This window comes from Mercenaria mercenaria, chromosome 10 (genome assembly GCF_021730395.1).
Source record: "Mercenaria mercenaria strain notata chromosome 10, MADL_Memer_1, whole genome shotgun sequence".
Lineage (NCBI taxonomy): Eukaryota > Metazoa > Mollusca > Bivalvia > Venerida > Veneridae > Mercenaria > Mercenaria mercenaria.
The window spans coordinates 50,040,440-50,061,821 of NC_069370.1; the positions used below are offsets into that span (position 1 = coordinate 50,040,440).

At 34.6% G+C, this 21,382-nt stretch overlaps 2 protein-coding genes across 3 annotated transcripts in view; one reads left to right on the forward strand and one right to left on the reverse strand.

The window, feature by feature from the left end:
• Positions 1-5,200, reverse strand: part of LOC123561615 (NADH-ubiquinone oxidoreductase 49 kDa subunit-like) — a 41,008-nt gene extending 35,808 nt beyond the window's left edge. For both annotated transcript variants that reach the window (XM_045354109.2, XM_045354110.2), the window contains exon 1: positions 5,045-5,200. In XM_045354109.2, coding sequence (XP_045210044.2) covers positions 5,045-5,145 — 101 coding nt within the window. In that variant the 5' untranslated portion in view covers positions 5,146-5,200. The remainder of the gene's footprint in view (positions 1-5,044) is intronic.
• A 5,736-nt stretch (positions 5,201-10,936) lies between these two features.
• LOC123561614 (DDB1- and CUL4-associated factor 8-like) overlaps positions 10,937-21,382 on the forward strand; it is a 42,464-nt gene continuing 32,018 nt past the window's right edge. The window contains exons 1-2 of the mRNA XM_045354108.2: positions 10,937-11,100; positions 12,880-14,229. Coding sequence (XP_045210043.2) covers positions 12,927-14,229 — 1,303 coding nt within the window. The 5' untranslated portion in view covers positions 10,937-11,100; positions 12,880-12,926. The remainder of the gene's footprint in view (positions 11,101-12,879; positions 14,230-21,382) is intronic.

Below are 21,382 nucleotides of genomic sequence, written 5' to 3' on the forward strand. Positions count from 1 at the left end.
AGCGCATTCCTAGTCCCCGAAACTGGTTTTCAACCAGTAGGGGACTAATAACTCCTGCTTTACTGACAGTTCTGAATCTGTTCCATATTCTCTTTGTTTTGCAGCAAAAATATAGTCAAGGCAGCTTATTAAGCTTGCCTGAGCACGAAGTACATGCTCAGAAGTAAACATACACACCAAAACAAGATTGCGAATGGTCAGGATTTTAAAAATAATATACATTGGACTATAAATAAACATCACCAGACATGAACAACATTATCAAATAAATGTATATAGATTTTATAATTCATTAGAAATATTATTTCAATGTATATTAAGAATATATAGCTCTTTGAATGTACCAGTATGACTGCATATCCCTGTTAGAGAAGGTGGTACCGAATACAGTAAGGTTTCTAGTGGTGGCAACCACCAGACCTGTATGCCCTCATGACCTAGACAAATGCCCTCATGACCTAGACAAAACAATGATAGATTGACTGTTGGTACCCAACATTATTAAAAGGCAACTGCCCAGTGTGATTGAAGGGCAGTACTCAAGCGGGCTTTTGATGTTGATGTTGAATAGGGTTGCTAGTATGAGGTACACAAACCTTTGGAAGAAAGTGGCCTCCTAACTTCACACAAGTGGCTTGACTTTTAGTAACAATATTCCCCAATAGTGTTATTTGTCTCTGACCTTAGGTTCTCTAGAAACCAGTTGAGGTTCAAATGACTGGAAATCAAATAGGTCCTCTGTCTGGAATAAACTTGTCAATTGGTAACGGAATTCACCCATAAAAGTTTAAAGTCCCATATTTGCCATCAAAAGAGTTAGTTTTGTAAGAACTTGCCTTCAGACTGGGCAATCAAATGCACTTTACTTTACCTACTAGAGTTACATTAATTTCACTTGCAGAATATCCTATTTTGAGGCAGTTCCTATAATTGTCTTACTGAACTACCATCAATATATACATACCGTATTAAAGAAAGTCACAGTATTCCAGTCATGACCATTACTGGATACCGGCTCCATAGAAGATACATGTACATGTACATGGTATATCTACTTAAGGATACAGTTGAGACTGACAACATGTTGGATGAAGTCTATGTTGATGAATGAATCTACTGTACATTCAAAACAATCACAGTTACAACATACAGCGTTAACAAAATGTAAAATGTGTGTGCATAAACATGCACAAGATTTCTAAATATCGTGATATGCCTGTTTTAAATTTAGCATCTTTATAGAGCACTGTGTTGGGCAATGTCTGTATATATTATAAGTATGTCACTTCAATATGCTTAAATAGCTGAATATATGTATCAATTGATTAAAAAATGTTTGGCTGCATAGTGTTCTCGTGAAGGTGTAATCATGGACCATGTAAATAAGGTTCTAGAATGTGTTTCGAATTGAAAGCAAAATATTTAAAACAAAAAAAAAATCATTGTAAGTTTGCTATTTTTCCAAGATAAAGTATATGTTCACAATACAGAATACATGAAAATGTATAGCTTATATGTTAGGTAACATACAACGTAAATTGTAATGTAGACTGTTTTTTAAATACATGGGTTTAAAGTTAAAATGCAAAGCTATGTTAAAACATATTTTGATTGAATTGTAGATATGCTTTTTCTAAGTGCTACAGTATATTTAAGGTAAAAGAACACAAGAGATATAGTTAGTTTGTTCGGTAACGTAAACTGTAACTTAATTTGATATATTTATACGTGTTTTAAGTTAAACCTTCAGTTTGAAATGCAAAACTATACTGTTGAGAACAGAATTATATTGTTGTTTTTTTTTCCAACTGATAAAGTGTGTTTAAAAGAAAATGAAGACATACAATATAATTTGTATGTTTGGTAACGTAAAATGTAATGTAGAATTCAATGTAAGACATCTTACAAGTTAGAGGTTTGTTGATAAATAAGTATATAGTTGTATTAGATGTAACTAAAGAATGTCAATATAAAATTGATAGAACATTTTTATGAAAAACATGTTTGAAGTAGGTATGATTGAAAATTAGCATATTTTGGAAGAATGACGTTACATTTTAAGAATCGCTAAAAGTATGCTTTCCCTTAATTTATACTAGCAATCTATATATCATTGTTTTTGCTGAACTTTGAACTTTTTAATAGTAACTTCAATTTCTAATTACCTGGTCATCTAAATTTGCAATAAAAACTTCATGCCAAAAATGTTTTTTTTTTTAGGGTAACGTATCTTTTTCCGATATTTTTCTTATTTAACATCACATTTTAGATATTGAAATTTTATCAAATTGCAGCATCTAGTATACACCTTGTAATAAAATATGCAAACTTGAAATGATTTACTAACATAATGGTAACATTCGTCTGTAAAAATTGATGAAAAAGTTATTGGTTTTGAGGGTAACGTATTTTAAGGTGGTGTTACGGAGAAAAGCCCCACTCGCCAGTTGCAAACTTTATGCCAAAATGTTCACCACACATTGGAGTTTCCAAAAAATATGGTCCACAAAATTACCCCTGGTGGGGGAGCAAAACCCCTTCTGGCTCATAGTCTAATTACATAGCCTGTTGAAACCGTTAAGTGTCAGCTAAAGGTTCTATTAACATTCTTCAGACGTATTCAAAGCAAATAGTCAGTAAATGGAGATGTCTTAGAATGCAATGCCATATTATCTTTACATGTTCTATCACATGATATTTGCAAAATCACATATTTGCCTTATCACTGACAGAGTACCAAGCCACACAGAAAGTGGTATGACGGAGCCTACCACATAATAATACTATGTCATCAAATAATGAACATTAATGTAATCTATATCGTTTAAAAAAGTAAAATTTATATGGTACAATTTACAATAAAATTCTAGTTACAGGGCCTTTAACACCTTAAGAAAGAATGAGTGAAAGAAATGAATGAATGAAAAAATATGTCCTTTGTCTTGTATTGTGCTTGTTTATTTTTATTTTTATCTTTCTTGAAGTTCATTAATAAATTTTCATATTGAGATGTCTAACCTGTTCTGTTGTATTGATTTACCTTATTGTAATCATACAAGTATGTATATTCTGTAAATGCTTTTTTGTTTTATGTTTTATGTTCAATAAATAATTAAGGAAATTGATAAATTTTAGATTATTGAACTATTTAACTGTATGAAAGAAATGTGAGAATGAAAAGAGAGAAAGAATGAGTGAAAGAAAAAATGAATGAAAAGAAAAACATTTAGATTCAACGCTTCTTGTATTTATTTATTTATCTTTTTATTAGCATGATATAAAGTTAACATATATAGATATAGAAGATAAAATGTACATTTATGAATAAAGTAGTTTATTAATAAATGTGAAGTTTCAAACAGAGAGTTATTTTATTAGTTCAATTAGTAAATGTAAAATTACTAACATGATTAGTAATTTCATCTAAATTATTTCTTAAATAATTGCAAAGGTGTGTGAAACATCATTGTTAATAATATCAACATGAATAAATCTACACCCATACTGGTACTGATGATAAACCTGAACAGATGATAAAGCCGACCACCCTGGAATTATTCAACTGCAATTGGTTATTTATATAATTGAACACACCATCTAATAGCAACCACTTACAACACCAACTGGTGTAAACAAAAACAAAATTGGTAAATAGTCTGTATAAATAAATGACTTACATTTATCTGTATAACAAAATATTTATCCAAAATTACTGGGGAAGAGGGTGTTTTTATACGCATGCTCACTTTCAACACATAAAGGCCTGACATTGGCTCACTTTTCATTATTTATCCGGAATGACTGTTGCAGCATTTTTGGGAAAGTTTCAGTATAATACTATGAGGACAATTTTGTAAATGACTAAGTGATAGATTTTTTCATCAGTCAACGTTGGTACAGTTCCCGTTTTACATACCCCTTTCAGGGCCTCACTTCATGCAAGTTTGCTCACTAAATATAAATTTGAATTATGTAAAGTTTTCAGCAAATGTTAAGCTTTATTTTGATACCAACCATTGTTAACAATTTGCAGAAATAAAAAAGTTACAGGTAAAAAAACTCATTTTCTGTCAGGGTTTATCATCAGTACCAGTAGACCATACTTTGTCACCTACTCATAGCTAGAACTTGTAGAAGTTCATCGATATAGCTTTTATCAATGACTTATATGCACATAAAGAAATTAAACTTCAGAAAAATATTCCCCTAACCACAAAAAAATCTAAGGGGTCAAAGTGTCATATTAAATAAAATAGGGGTCAAGTTGTCACTGAAAATAGGGGTCAAAGTGTCACTAAGGGGTCAAGGTGTCATCTTTGGTGAAAAATTTAATGGGGTCAAGGGGTCAAACCGTCTGACATTCGTTGGGAGATGTGCCCAGCCTGTTAATTTTTAACGGGCACTGATGATTTTTCATGGGAGCTCTGCTTTTTAGGTAGCACCTAATTTCATATTATTTTTAATGTAGAAAAGCCAATCATTTCAAAAATGTCAAAGTAAAACGAATTTAGACCGCTGCCCATCTCTCTGACCTGATCAGCCTGAAAAGCCTCAAAATTCATAATTTTAACATGTCCAAAACATTGCGGAATGATACTTATTTCACTTGGGTATTGATTACATTTTACTCAGACTTTATCATAGACTCCCTGTGTAAAATCTCAAACTTTTAACTAAAATAAAGGTATTAAATCGATATAATAATTCAATGACACTTCAAAGTTTTGTTGTTTGTAGCATCATCTGGGGTATGTGCAGTGAAAAAACTTTATTTGATTTCTTAAATAGTGTGATATTTATTTCTGAAGTCACTATATGTTCATTGTAAATATACTTCGTTGTACCCAAGTGGAAACTGGCAGGTACTCGAAAATGCAACTCTCTGATTGGTCAGTTAGAACCCCTAATGTACTGTGATGTCATGATAAAGTTATGAATAATTTGGGATTCACTTTGACAATGTCAACACAAATATCAAATTTATGATATAACCACTCAGTCTTACTTTAGTTTTAGATGCAATATGTTATCAGCATAACAGTACCTTGCAAAGTAAGTCGCTGCCGCTCTGCTTTTTGCAGGATTCCACAATGTTTTCACGCTTGTTGTGGAAATATTTCGTAACAGCAGCCCCAAGGACGCCATTTTGGGTGAGCAGGAAGCGTTCTAAAACCTGTGTAGTAGCGTTCCACCATTCTCGCAAACTAAATGTCTACCATGGTACCCCGGTAGAACATGTCGAACATCTGATGAATGATAATGCGTTCCACATGATCGTTGAATAAAGAAATTAAAACATTTGCACTAAGGGGCAAGGGTTAAACATGACAAACATTATATCATAAATTTACAAAAGAAACTGCAAAAACATTTCAGGAAGAAAGTGAACAAGACCCAGATTCTTTTATTTTTCAGAAAATGACATCGATGTAGTGAGCACATGCAGAAAATATGCCATTGAATTTACTTCGTAGGACTTCAGAATTAATTTGTCGATGATGTAAAATTTCGTCGACATGTAGTTACGTCATGATTCATTGATGCGGTCATTAATTAAAAACATGTATTTGAGTACTGACCGTTTATATAATCATAAAGTGTCCTACTAGATCTGACAACCTCTAGAAATTTAAACTTTATCATTCCATCTTCAAGAACACAATATCATATGAACTCCTTCTTTCCCCGCACAATCAGATACTGGAACGCCTTACCTTATAACATCAAGGACAGTGTGAACCTTAAGTGCTTCACATCTGACCTAGATTCGTATATGTACTAATGCCATCATCCTGTTTTTATTTTTAACAAGCTGTATATATTACTGCTCTCACTCTTTTAATAACATGAATATCATGTATCATGTAACATAGCAACATGCTTTTAACAACTGCCCCGACCTCCCAGTTATGATCAGAGATTGATTGTTGGGAGTATCTCCGTAGATGTAGATGTAGATATAGTGCACTGATTTAAGAAAAAAACAATTAAGGATCAATATCCAACAGGTAAATAAAATCTACAAAACGATCCTTTGGAAGCATGGGACGCAACCAAGCAAAACTCAGTTGATTAAGTCTATTCATGAGGCAACACCCCTCATGCCCCCTAGCACCAGCTTAAGTGGAATTTTATTAATTATAGTAAATATCAGAGAGTTATAAAAAAAAATTTTTATACTTCTTTGTAAAAATGAACATATTAGAATGGGCCAATAAATATAACAAGCCGCGTTCCAAAACCATTTCTCCAGTTATTTCAATGACGCTCTTTTTTTAAGAATATAGGCTGTTTTGGAGACAGTGGATTTACTTTTAATTGTCCAGTTCTAGAATATTCAATAATCTAAATATATCTGAAAACTTATTCCCGGTGGGCATTCTGTAGTTTAACTGTTTGCTCTTGGTGTAAAGTATAGTGAAAGTAAAGTGTCTATTGTTAAACTATACATGAAAAATGGTTATTTCATTTTATTCTGCATTTTTATAGATACTATCGAGTCTAATACAATTTCGTCCTACTAGCAGTACAAATTCCAAGCTGTATTAGGCTAGTGAAATTAGGAAGGAATGTTTCATTAATACGACGTGAAATGGTATACAATGTCAGTACCTTTGTATAGCTGCACTATGTTCATTTTTGTATATTTTTCGACTCAAGGAAGATACTTTTAAGAATAAATAAGGTACTCTACAGATTATAAAAGTAAACCCGAACTTAACGTTGGTATTTATCTTTAAAACGACCTAACGCCGTCTCTTAATACGGGTGTAAATATATATGTTAATGCTATATTAATTGACCGAAAAAGCATTTTCGACATCTATGATACCATAAAAAATCTTATGTACAGTAACTGACAATATTACGATAGTATAGGTTCATAACCAAAAAATTAAAAGCTAGCTCACTATAGACCGCCTTCCATATTTTCCCTTACAAAGGGGTCCACTGTTTAATTTTCTGGCGGAGGTGGGTATTCGACCAAGATATCATTATTTTTGACTACTACAAATAAACAGATACTTCAAAATATGTTTTTATACCATTAGCACTCACAGAGAAGAGAGGACTGAGGGTATATAGAGAGAATTTAAATATTTTTGGGTGACAAGTCCTTATCACTTATTATATGCGGGAAAACAGACCAATTCAAATCAAGTCGATAGAATTCGGTAAGAGAAGGACCAATCTACAGTACAAGATTAAGAGAAGTGACGGACTATGAATTTGAAAATCAGGATGGCAAAATATTATTAAAACTAAGGACAACCAGGTATTAACTTAAAAAACAATCATCAGAAGATAGAATCGCCACGAAATATTGCAGGAAATTCACCAACATGAAGAGATATTATATTAGAGATGTTCGTATTTGCAAAGATGTAGCGAGAAAACAGTTAAGAAATAACATAGTAAGACAACAGCTGTCAGTGGACAGCGCGCTTGACTATTCTCAGTGCTTGCTAGTATAATATAAGCAATGAGTAAAACTTTAACATTACAATAAGCATATTCTAAGTCGAAAAGGGGCCATAATTCAGTCAAAATGCTTGATAGAGTTGCCTCCTCCTTTTTACAGACTGGGGTCATGATGGTAAACAAGTATGCAAAATATAAAAGCAATATCTCAATTGACTTTGAATATTTGGGGTGGTACGCAAACTTTAACATTTATTCTAAGTCGAAAACGGGCCATAATTCAGTCAAAATGCTTGATAGAGTTGCCTCCTCCTTTTTACAGACTGGGGTCATGATGGTAAACAAGTACGCAAAATATGAAAGCAATATCTCAATGGACTTTGAAAATATTTGGGGTGGTACGCAAACTTTAACATTTGTGTGACGCGCACGCTCATGCCGACGCCGGGGTGAGTAGGATAGCTCCCCTATTCTTCGAATAGTCGAGCTAAAAATGAAATGCATGAAGAGAGACAAAAATATCGAAGAAAATAATAGATTTGTGCAGTTATTTTGGTGGAATGCACGAAAATCATCAACCGAACCAGGTTCGAACTTTCGGGAAACAGTGAAATAAGTGTCACCAATGGAATTACGTTGAAAAAGCGTAACGGTTGCAAGAAGCAAAATACGGTAGTGACTGAATAAAATGATACTGAAAAGGTAAGGAATACATTTCGGCGAAGCAGAGATGACAAATCAAACAGTTCGAAAGTTCGAATTCTGACAAGGGGAATTAGGACAACAATTGCTGTATTCAAGGGGAAACAGGTCTTTATCTGGGGACATACGCCGCTTTCATGGAATTGCACTCTGTGTATCATTAAAGGTTCCATATGCTCCGCCGTATGAATACATTTGCGGACGTCTCTAAATTACACTGTGGTACTTATAACATGTGTAAATGTTGAGTTCTGTGCAACCCAGGGCTAGAGGGCATGGACGGTAGAATGCACTTCCACTACCGTCCACGAACAGGCTCAATCAAACCGAGACTGCAACATTTTCGTTTATGTCATGTTGGGCGACCTGTGGTTTTTCCTCTTAGAGGAAGAACAGTATTAATAGACACAATAAATGAGAAATACTCGAGAAATGAAGTTCTTGTAAACAAACCAGCTTGAATAAAATAAGGAGAAACACGACAGAAAACTGGCCTTTACAGAAAGTTTGAAGAGTTCTTGAATTCATGTCGAAAACAAAAGAGACTTGACATGTGGAAAACGATAAATGAGAACGTGCTGGAATCCCAACATGACAGAAGTAGAACTTCTAATAATTTCAATATGTATTAATACAAGCAATTTGATTGTTTTAGTCAAGATGTTGATACATTGGTGATCCTCTTTAAATTTTATTCATGCGTTGCATCAATGCCGAATCAGACAGAAGTAATATTCGAAATTCGGTGATTTAAGGATTGAATTATTTTCTTAAGTGTCAGCTCTGTTCTTTACGAACATATTTAACATAAAACCCCAAACATAAAGACCCATAATAAACCCTCATTTGGCGCTTTATCCAATATGTGTGTGTCATTCGGCAGGGTTTACACATGCAGGAACACCAGAGAATATATTTAATCCCATAGTGAAGAACATTACAGCAATAGTTCTGACGATAAAAAACAGGGCAAACGCCAATTAAATTTAGAAACTTTAAATGATCGAAATATTATCAGAAAAGTACTAACGAGGAAAAATAGTAATTGAAATACACATAGATGAATGTCCAGTTTGCGTGATTTTTTTCGGATGACATCACAGCTAGTCTTAATAGTCATAAACATGATATATATTATATTAAATGTATTTTCAATGCAAATTAATCAGGAAAACTATTAACAATTTTGATCTGACCATACTTTGAGGTACGTTAATTTTGGGATGGCAGTTACTTGCGGCGAACAGGTAGAATCCAGGAACACTGGTTAGGTTAACTGTCCGTCGTTACATGACCGAAATACTGTTGAAAAACGGCGTTAAACCCAAAACAAACAAACAAACGTTAATTTTGCCAATATTTCTGTGATTAAAGGTCAACTATTGTCTCTAGAATTTCAGAAAATGTACAAAATGCATCCATCTGGCTTTTATTCATGACGGCAAATTACCAAAAATTACCATACAATGAACATAGGGTCTAAAGTTAGCTCTGTAAATAGGTATAGGCGATGGCTTTGATAACATGTCTATATTTGGTAAAACTTTGAAATTTCTCAAAGAAATTTGGTAAATTATTGGCATTACGTACATCTTTCTTGAAAATAAAGCTGAAAAAAATCGAAATTTGATAAAAAATGTTTTTTATAAGAAAAGTAATTCTGTCAAATAATGTGATTCAATAGTGTACTCGGAAGAAATCCGATGTAATTTAAATAGATCATATTTTGCTATTTGCGGCGGTTGGAGATGTGATCACTGGAAGACATGAAAAATGCTGCTGGAAGCTTCCTTGCTTGGTACTTAGTATCAAAAGGGACGCTGTACCAGGACAGAAAATAAGCTCATATAAGTAATTGTTCTCCGATACCTAGTTAGTCGCACAGGAAATAAGTGCATTAACTCCATATATAAGCTTCAGACAAGAATGGCAAAATTAATAAAAAAAAACAACAATGAATCAGACAAACCGAACTCTGTATTTTTTAATGAACTGAAATGGTTATCGTCTTGGTGTATAAAGCTCAGAAAAACCTATTACCCAGTTATATAAAAGAATTGCTCAACTTTTCCAATAATAACACATACAGCCTTAGATTGATTTCAAATAACAATTTAGTAACACCTAAACAACGAACTAATTACATGAAAGCTTCTTTTTCATATATCTCTGCATATTACTGGAATACCATTCCTACAAATATTCGTTCCCTAACATCTCTAAACTCATTTAAAAATTCACTGAAATCTTATTTGTTATATGAATGTACCAACTAAGGTTCGAGATTATATGAAGTCTTTGACTGTAAAACTTGCTCTGTTTTTTTTTTGTATAATGTTTAAGTATGAAATGCGATGTTTTCTGAGTGATTGTCTTGTAATTTAACGTTTGTACATTTTTTATGTTATAGAAGGCCATGTTTGAACTAAGTTGTTGTAAATGTTTTATTTGCATGTCTGTACATGTTACCTTCTGAAAATAAAGAATTTATTATTATTATTATTATCATTATTAGCTTATCTAGTCTGTTTATTAGCATTACTTTACCTTTACCTTTATGATAGACCTTTCAAAAATCGTAAAATAGGTGTAAGAAAAGTGAGGTTCTACAAAGATTCGTGAATAAGACCGAAAGCTGTCGTGTTATGTATGAAACAATGAGGGATTTGAACCTCTACCCACTCTCTTAGTTTTTACCTAATACCGTACAGTTGGAACGGGCTTTATTCCGTTATAATCGCAACGGAAATAAAAGTCAGATGTTAATCCATTTTCTTTAAAAATAAAATAATATGTAATTGATTGGATTGATTGATGTATTATTTGTAAATTTTATTCTACATTAATATATTGAAATCATCAGTTATATGAAATGACTTTTATTTGTGTCTGTAATATCGACCAATCAAAAGTCTCGCACGTCAATCAGGATGAAAGATGTCAAAATATTGGAAGAGAAAAATAACACGAGAAAGGGTCAGTTTGCTTAGCGTAATGTAATAAACCCTTAACTTAGGCGTGACGTTTATAAGGCATTTTGTTAGCTTGTTTTATTTTCAATGTCAAACAACTGTTGACAATGAAAATTCAGCGCTCAACAACATTTTTAAATTTGCGAAGTTGAAGGTCTCAAAACAATGAAACTCTTGAAACTGGCTGTGTGCAGTTAGGACAATAGGAAGTATATCATCTATTCTGTTAGAGTACATGTTTAACGTGTATGACATGGTAAGATAGGTAATCAGGAGTTTGAAGATAAGGGAGTTGGGGAAAGTTGTGCAGCAAATAAAATCTAGAAGATCCACCAAGCAAGATATCAGAATTGGTTTGATAATTTGAGTCTGTTCATGGGAAGTAATTGAGAGTGCAGCACCACGCATGTGCCCTAGCATCTAACTCGATCCTATACAACATAATAAGTTTAGCAAAATGCACCTTCAAGTTTTCAGGGGATCTTCAAGCAAAGGTTGATTGCATTTTTGGGATCACAGGAATAAACAGACAGAATTAGTCATTTTTAGCTAATAATTTAATTTAAGCTGCTTGTCTGATCTTTTTAGAAAAATCTACAAGGTACAAGGTATTGTCGTCACTTAGTCAGCGTCAATGTTGGTGTTGGTTTAAATTTTTGTCAGCATAATCATGGTATATATGTCATCCCCAATCATTACGGAATGAATGAAAATAGATAAAGGGACATAATAGATATGTAAATTTATCATTCCTTCTGAATGTTATAAATCATATCTATAAGTTGCAAACACCATTAGGGGTGGATATAACATACATTCATTCCATATAGGGGACAATGCCATGATTATGCCATTTTTGTTTTATATAATAGGTCCACCATTTCTCAGAAACCATAAGAGCTATGTACAGCTTTGAAACTTTGCACACTTGTTTGTCATCATTAGATGACTTGGTAGGCCAAGAACCATAACTCTGGTAGGCATTTTGTCAAAATTATGGCCCTTTTTGGTACTTAGAAAATTTGAGTTTATTGGTTAAAATTTTTGTTAAGGTCCACCTTTTCTCAAAAACTTTTATCAGCTACAACTTTGAAACTTTGCACATGTGATTACCATCATAAGATGACTGTTTAGGCCAAAAACCATAACTGTAACCACATTTTGTCAGAATGATTGCCCTTTTTGTTCTTAGAATTTCTGAACTATAACACTTTCCTTACATACTGACCAACACTTGCACTTGTTTAATGTATACTATTATGCCCAAGTATTTACTTGCAGAAAAACTAAATAATTGAATTAATCCCTATGTTTAAAATGAAAAAGACACAACTTGGTGAAACACCCCTAATGCTGCACCCAAGCTCCTCAGAGACCCATGAAATCTAGATATGAAATGTAATATAATTTGGTTGTGACACTTAGCAATTGAACATATCAAGTAGCAATATTAAACCACAGGAAAGATAGGAAGCCATCCAGCTGGCTTACGGAAGGCTGGTGGTTCTACCCAGGTGCTTGCCTGTGATGAAATAATGCATGGAGGGGAACATGGGGTCTTTCTCCACCATCGCCAAATGACCTATGATTGTGTTGGTGCGATGTTAAAAACCAACAAAAAAAAAAACAAAAAAAAACTAAAAAAAACTAAGCTACTCGGGTTCAGAATTTTAAAAAATCTTAATCGTTTTTGTTATACACTATTTTTTGCAGGGAATTTGGCTGTTGGAAAAGTTTTGTGAATGTCAGATTTAAGGATCTAATTTACCCATTTTACTTTCAGGCAGAAGATTTTGAATACATGTATAGCAGCTAGGAAGTGGAAGAATCATGGAGGACGTGGCTGTGCAAGAAGATGATTTACCAGTAAATCACTCAAAACAGACTCTGTCTCAGATACCTGACATTGATGAATCAGGCTTTGGTGAAGACATTTCGGCATGCAGCATAGAGGACAAAACTTTCAATGAAAAGATGGATACACTAGAGACTGTAAATCATTTTGCCTTGGAACAGAATGTCAATAATAAAATGCTGGACGTATCTCAAACTGAAAACGGTTTTACTTCGAGTAGTTTGAAAAAAGATGACAGTGGTATATATTCAGAGAAATCACCAAGTTCAACACAGACTAAAGAGAGCAGTGATGGGGAATGGAGTGAAAGTGTAAGTGAAAATTTAGAAGAAACAAATGTTGAAATGAAAGACCAGGATAACACAAATGATAACGTCAAAGTTGATGAAATTTTGGAAAATACAGTAGTTGAAAAGACAAGGAACAATGATGCTGTTAAAGGTGTTGAATGTAATAAGGTAAAAACAGACAATATTGAAAAAATGGAAAGTGAACTGGTTGACAACATGAAAAGTGTAGGAAATGATAAAGACACCCTTAATGCCAATAATAAAGAGATGCAAGACCTGAAGGGTAATAGTGATAAGTCAAATATTACCAAAGTGACAAATGAAAAGGAACCATCTGAATCAAATAAGCAGCAGATTCATTTGGATAAACATGATAACATTGATGAAACAAATGATGATGAAGATTTTGCTGAATTTGTTAGGAAAACAGTTAAATCACGTTCTCATGTGAGAAAGTTAGTGGATTATGACTCTGATGATTCAGATGATGGAAGCAGAAGCAGTTCTCCTGTGGTTGTTAAGGGTAACAGGCGGTATCGGAAGCGAAAACCTGAAACAGACAGCGATGATGACACAAGCACACATGAAAATAAAGACAAAGAAAATGAACATAATGATGATACCCCAGTTTTGTTGAGACATTCAGTGTTAAATGAAAATAGTGGACAGAATAATGTGGATATTTCAGACCTAAGTACGGATTCTAGTGATGACAGTCATCATGCTCCAAAAACAAGACATGATTCATCATCTGATAATGAGCCAGAGGACACACCACCAGATGTCAGTGAATATGGCCCCCCAAAACATAAATGGAGGGCTCTTTTTGATCTGAGGAATCGAGAGTTTGGATACTCAAATGTTGAAGATTCTGGTTACTTCAGAAAGCAGGTTCAAGGCAGTTTACAAATGGTGCAGAGATTTAAGTTACAGTTCAAAATGGATCAGCATGAGGGATGTGTGAATGCATTGCACTTCAACAGAATTGGTATGTCTTCTAGGTTATATTCTTCAAAAATGTCATTCTTTTTAAAACATGTCCGGGTGGATGCAGGGTGAGCGGTGTGCTTTTTAGCTCACCTGAGCATACAGCCTCTGTGCAGGTATATTGTCCAACAACATCCCTGCCTCCAAGCAAACCATGTCTTCTTAAAATGGCTATACACATAGCAATGCCTGGTAAATTAAAAGTTTGCCTTAATCTAAGTATTCAACAATATTATGAAAATATTCAATCTGTTTATATTTTGCTCTAAGAGGCTTGTCAGATTCTCTTATTGTAAAATAATTTCATTGCAAACATACATGTATTAATAGATGTGCTTCACAGTGCCAGAAAAAGAAGTAAATTCAGTATTGATATATGAGCAGCGCCATGAGAAAACCAACATAATGGTTTTGTGACCAGCATGGATCCAGACCAGCCTGTGCATCCGCGCAGTCTGGTCTCAGGATCCATGCTGTTCACTAATGGTTTCTCTAATTGTAATAGGCTTTGAAAGCGAACAGCATGGATCCTGACCAGACTGCACGGATGTGCAGGCTGGTCTGGATCCATGCTGGTCGCAAAGCCACTATGTTGATTTTCTCATGGCGCGGCTCATATAATTTTAAGTTCTTTGTTACTGTTTTAAAAGCAAACTATGATACCTAACTACTGTCAGATATATAAATTTTGTTCAACAAAATTAAAAACTGAAAAATTATAAGTTGACTGAAATTCAACCCAGCTTTTACATGTTGGAAGTGACTACTGTTCCCATAAGGACAAGTTCCACTGTCTTCGAGTTTGCTGGCTTACAGAGCTCAGTGTGATTTTTGTGATTTCCTGTATGTCTATTGTCATTGTTGTTTATCATCAGCTTTAGTAAGTTTACTATTAATACACTAGAAGTCATAATTTTGGTCAGATCTTAAAAATATATTTTTTGTTTTAAAACAGGTGCCTTACATAGTGTAGTTCTTGTGAGGACTTTTCTTTATTAAAAATCGTACAGTTTTCCCCTAAAATTGCCTTTACACCAGGATTTTATTTCCGTTTCCTCAGAGTTTTAAAATCACTTGTATAATAATTCAAACAATTTGTTTAGAAAATATCTTCATCAAGATAGGCAGTTTTTGAAAAGCAATTATTTTATTTTAAAAAAAGTTCATTGATCAAACAGTGGGAGAAAATTGCATAAACTTCACGGAAAATTTGTTTCCTTATGGGTAAAGCTTTTAAATACTTTGTTTAAACAATATTTTATTCAACAAATAGCATGTGATTACAATATATGTTACAAAATCAAGGGAAAAGTAGTAAGCTAATATAAAGCTTTTTTAGAAACTCTTTCCTGACGAGGTTTTTGAATGAAAATAACTTGTGGAAGTGATCTTCAATTAAAAATAACATACAGAAATTAATTAAAGGGGTTGGGGCTGCTTTGTAAAAAATTATGTAGAAAGTAACATGTGCAAGTATGACCTCTGACAGTTAAAAAAACTCTCTGCTAGGTCAGAACATAGAAAAACCTTGTTGCTGTATCATAATAGTATAACACAATATGAAATTTCTGATATTAAAATACGCATCCCTTATTCAAGATATTCACTTCAAACTTAGCATATACATGCAGGTAGATGGTGATGAGATGATATGCAGCAGAGCTCATGAACTGGGTCAGTAGGGCAAAGGTTAAGGTCACAGATTTAGCTTCCAAAGGTCAAATCCGTCCTATCATGACAGAGAATAACTTGAAAACTTTGCAAGGTATTGACTAGAAACTTGGAATATAATTTATGTAGGTGGTGATTAGACTATATGCAGAGTGAAACTACCCACATTACTTCACCCATCCCATCCCCCTACACTCCACCACATTAACTCCCAAAGAAAAAAGTGCAGTTTTTTCCCTTTAAGTTACTGATGCCTTAGTATCCAGGCAGCACTGCTGCACAGACCTCCAGGGTGTTGGGGAGTTTGCACTTCACTATAATATATATGGCTTTATGGAACTTTGAAAAACTTCACCTCTTAAACCACTTTCTCAGTTTTAAAATAATTTCACAGCAACTTTCCTTACTTGACCCTCTGCTAAATTCCTGCAGATCATTCTGTTTGGTTTTTAAAAATGTTGGAGCTAGGGGTTTTCTCTATATGGGTTGCCTACAAAACCTCAATTAGCCCAGAAATAAGCATACAAGTGTTTGTAATCTAGTACCATTGCATTTCTTTAAAGGTGGTTAATAAGATTTTGGTCAACAAATGGATTTGTTGGAAACTTGACCAACTGATCATTTACACTTATTTGTGCTCACTGAGTTCTTATACAGGTCAGATTTTCAGTTGAAATAATTTTAAAAATTAATTTTCCTATCCTGGTTGCCCATCCAAGATAGCGTTATTTTAGCATAAGTATAAATTTAATAAACACATTTTGCCTATTTAAAGGAGTAACATGAATATAAGCACTATTGTAATTAGAGTTGTTTAAGATTTGTATATACAATTATGTTTTTTGCCAAAATTCATTAGAAATGCAGGTTTATAAAATTATTATTTGTCTATCTCAGTTGCGCAACCAAGGTAGATTGAAAGTAGATGAATTTCGAATCTTCACACTACTTTAAAACAGGCAGTTGAAATCCCACTGTTTATCAAATACAAATATAAAACTAGAAATTATATTGAAATCGACAAAAATAGTCCACTTTTTAAAACTTATAGCAGTCAGGGGTGTAACTGTTTCAAGTTATCCCAGTTTATAACCCATTTGAGTTATTGCTTATATTTTCCTAACTTGTTTCAGTTATCATAAAATCCAGTATAAGATTCACAAGTTCGGACAGGGGCTTGGACTTCCAGTCAACAGTCTGTTTCAGGACATGATTCATACTTTCACAATTGTTGTTGGTCCAATGTTGTATAACCTTATTTTGACGCTGTGGGTCATTAACCTTCTCTTTCAGTACGGGTATCAGTCGTCTTTGGAAGTATGTCAGGAATTTGCTCGAAACCTCTGTCAGTTCTGTCTCAATCTCCTTAACCTTTCGTCGTAACAAATACTGTCATCTGCGTCAATGAGTCGTCTTGTCCGAAAATTTTGTCGAGCATGTTTACCCTCTGTGTCTTTGATACCGTGTCGTCCGTCGTACAAAGAACATGAGTTGCCTCTGGGAAAACAGTTGTAATGGCTTTAACTAAAGCCTTTTCGTCATCTGAGCCAATCACTAATTTTGATAGAGGGGTGTCATGCAATTTCAGCTTCAAATGATAAAAAAAATGACTGAAAGTTTCGAAGTCACTGTTATCGTGAATGAAAAGGGGCCCCAGAAAAATAGGATTTTGGTTTGTCCTTACATGTTCAATAGAAAGTTGTTTGTAACAGTTAACAATGACATGCATTTTACATAACATGAACGTTTTATCAATTCCTAAAACTGTTTTTCCAGTGCAACACATGTTCTTCAAGTCCGTCAGTTGCTCGTCGGTATAACATATAAATGCGGGGGGCTTTCCACTAGTCCTTATTACAGATCTAACAAAGGGATTGTTGTCCGTCACAAGATTTTCTAAATGTCGTACTTGGTCCACGAAATTGTCATTGTGTCCGTCTACTGTTTTGTCTTTCTTCCGTTGTCTGTACTGTCTGTCTAAAACTTGTCTGTGGGAGGGTAAATCTAGTACGTCATATTTGTCAGCGAGATGGTTTGCAATCTGATGAGGTTTCATCTTTCCCGTTAGGTCGACTATCTCCGTCATTACTTTTGGTGGTATCCTGTGGTATTCAGTCGTACGGTCATTCGCTTTACCATGGGGGGCAAGTCCAGGGAATTTACCTATATATTCCACAATAGCGTTGTTGCTATGGATACCACCATCTGCAAGCCAGGTCACTTTTTATATGCCCGAAGGGACATATTATGTTATGACGCTGGTGTCCGTCTGTCCGTTAGCAATTTCGTGTCTGTCCGTTAGCAATTTCGTGTCCGCTCTGTAACTCTTGAACCCCTTGAAGGATTTCAAAGAAACTTGACACAAATGTTTACCACACCAAGACGACGTGCAGAGCGCATGTTCCGGATGACTCGCTTCAAGGTCAAGGTCACACTTAGGAGTCAAAGGTCATATCAGTTTGTTTCGTGTCCGCTCTGTAACTCTTGAACCCCTTGAAGGATTTCAAAGAAACTTGACACAAATGTTCACCACACCGAGACGACGTGCAGAGCACATGTTCCGGATGACTCGCTTCAAGGTCAAGGTCACACTTAGGAGTCAAAGGTCATATCAGTTTGTTTTTTGTCCGCTCTGTAACTCTTGATCCCCTTGAAGGATTTCAAAGAAACTTGACACAAATGTTCACCACACCAAGACGACGTGCAGAGGGCATGTTCTGGATGACTCGCTTCAAGATCAAGGTCACACTTAGGGGTCAAAAGTCATATCAGTTTGTTTTGTGTCCGCTCTGTAACTCTTGAACTGCTGGAATGATTTCAAAGAAACTTGGCAGAAATGTTCACCACACTGAGACGATGTGCAGAGCGCATGTTCCGGATGACTCGCTTCAAGGTCAAGGTCACACTTAAGGGTCAAAGGTCATATATGACTTTGCTTTGTGTATATTGCTCTGCATTGCAGTGCTCTTGTTTTTATTTGGCAGATCTCTTTTTTGTACTTACAATATTTTTTTTTTGAATTACTTCCCTTTTATGTTACTATAAATAGCTTATTTTGAAACTTCTTTATTATTGGCCGTAGGGAAAAACCGAGACCACTTTTCTGTGGTACAACATGGATGGTACTTCCAATTTTTAGGTCTATTTTTACATACCTGTACCTGATAAGGATTTTTTTGTAGGCCTTGAATATTTTTTTGTGGATTTGTTTTTTGAAGTTTTCCTTTTGTTGTTCCAGTCCTTTGGGCTACAACAGTCAAGTTCTTAAAATTTTGCTCCCATCCTATGATGTAAACCTTCGGGCGTATATTGCCCCGCTTGGCAGCGCTCTTGTTTCTTATACGTTTATGTCTTATCACCACGATTGTATTGTTGATTGCATAATATTTGGTAATGACACGTGATCAATACCAATACTCTAACAAAAAATGATGCCACAAAATCAATTTCGCGTGCGTAGTCGCACTATATTTTATCATAATTATATTTCAAACATCCAACTTGTATCAGTTTGGTAATAAATACGTCAAAACATTTAGTCTTCCTAGCACTATGCGTATCATTTGTAAGACTGTATATTCTTAATCGGTAAAATGTTAATGTGTAATTTGAGCAGGGGCACGTGCAATTTCCATCCATAATTTTTAAACTTTTAGAATTTTTCTTTTCTACACGTTTTTTGTAACAGATCTTTAAGAAATAATTATATCTGTAATTGTAAAATGGCTACGAACTCTCCCAGGTAATTAATTTTGAGGGGTTCAAAGTTTTTCAGTTAACATTATATAGGTATAACGGAGCATTTCATGCGTAATCCAATTTGTTACCTTAGTAAGCTGAAAGATATATGAAACAATAACTTACCGAACTAGAGCAGCACTGACATCGTACTTGTCGCCATTAAATCCACATTATTTGCACACAAATTTCAAAGAGGCAGGGGACCAAGATTTGGCATCCTCCTTGGACATATCACAACAAGTGTGGTGTGTCCACCTTTGACAATAGTCACATTTGATTCTATTAGTTTCACAAGTTTTATTAGCTCACCTGTCACAAAGTGACAAGGTGAGCTTTTGTGATCGCGCGGTGTCCGTCGTCCGTCCGTGCGTCCGTCCGTAAACTTTTGCTTGTGACCACTCTAGAGGTCACATTTTTCATGGGATCTTTATGAAAGTTGGTCAGAATGTTCATCTTGATGATATCTAGGTCAAGTTCGAAACTGGGTCACGTGCCATCAAAAACTAGGTCAGTAGGTCTAAAAATAGAAAAACCTTGTGACCTCTCTAGAGGCCATATATTTCACAAGATCTTCATGAAAATTGGTCAGAATGTTCACCTTGATGATATCTAAGTCAAGTTCGAAACTGGGTCACGTGGGGTCAAAAACTAGGTCAGTAGGTCTAAAAATAGAAAAACCTTGTGACCTCTCTAGAGGCCATATTTTTCATGAGATCTTCATGAATATTGGTCAGAATGTTCACCTTGATGATATCTAGGTCAAGTTCGAAACTGGGTCATGTAGGGTCAAAAACTAGGTCATTAGGTCTAAAAATAGAAAAACCTTGTGACCTCTCTAGAGGCCATATTTCTCAATGCATCTTCATGAAAATTGGTCAGAATGTTCATTTTGATGATATCTAGGTCAAGTTCGAAACTGGGTCACGTGGGTTTAAAAACTAGGTCAGTAGATCTAAAAATAGAAAAACCTTGTTACCTCTCTAGAGGCCATATTTCTCAATGGATCTTCATGAAAATTGGTCAGAATGTTCACCTTGATGATATCTAGGTCAAGTTCGAAACTGGGTCATGTGCGGTCAAAAACTAGGTCAGTAGGTCTAAAAATAGGAAAACCTTGTGACCTCTCTAGAGGCAATATTTTTCAATGGATCTTCATGAATATTGGTCAGAATGTTTACCTTGATGATATCTAGGTCAAGTTCGAAACTGGGTCACATGGGGTTAAAAACTAGGTCAGTAGATCTAAAAATAGAAAAACCTTGTGACCTCTCTAGAGGCCATATTTTTCATGAGATCTTCATGAATATTGGTCAGAATGTTCATCTTGATGATATCTAAGTCAGATTCGAAACTGGGTCACGTGGAATCAAAAACTAGGTCAGTAGGTCTAAAAATAGAAAAAACCTTGTGACCTCTCTAGAGGCCATATTTCTCAATGGATCTTCATGAAAATTGGTGAGAATGTTCAGCTTGATGATATCTAGGTCAGGTTCGTAACTGGGTCATGTGCGATCAAAAACTAGGTCAGTAGGTCGAAAAATAGAAAAACCTTGTGACCTCTCTAGAGGCCATATTTTTCACGAGATCTTCATGAAAATTGGTCAGAATGTGCACCTTGATGATATCTAGGTCAAGTTTAAAAGTGGGTCACGTGCCTTCAAAAACTAGGCCATTAGGTCAAATAATAGAAAAACCTTGTGACCTCTCTAGAGGCCATATTTTTCAATGGATCTTCATGAAAA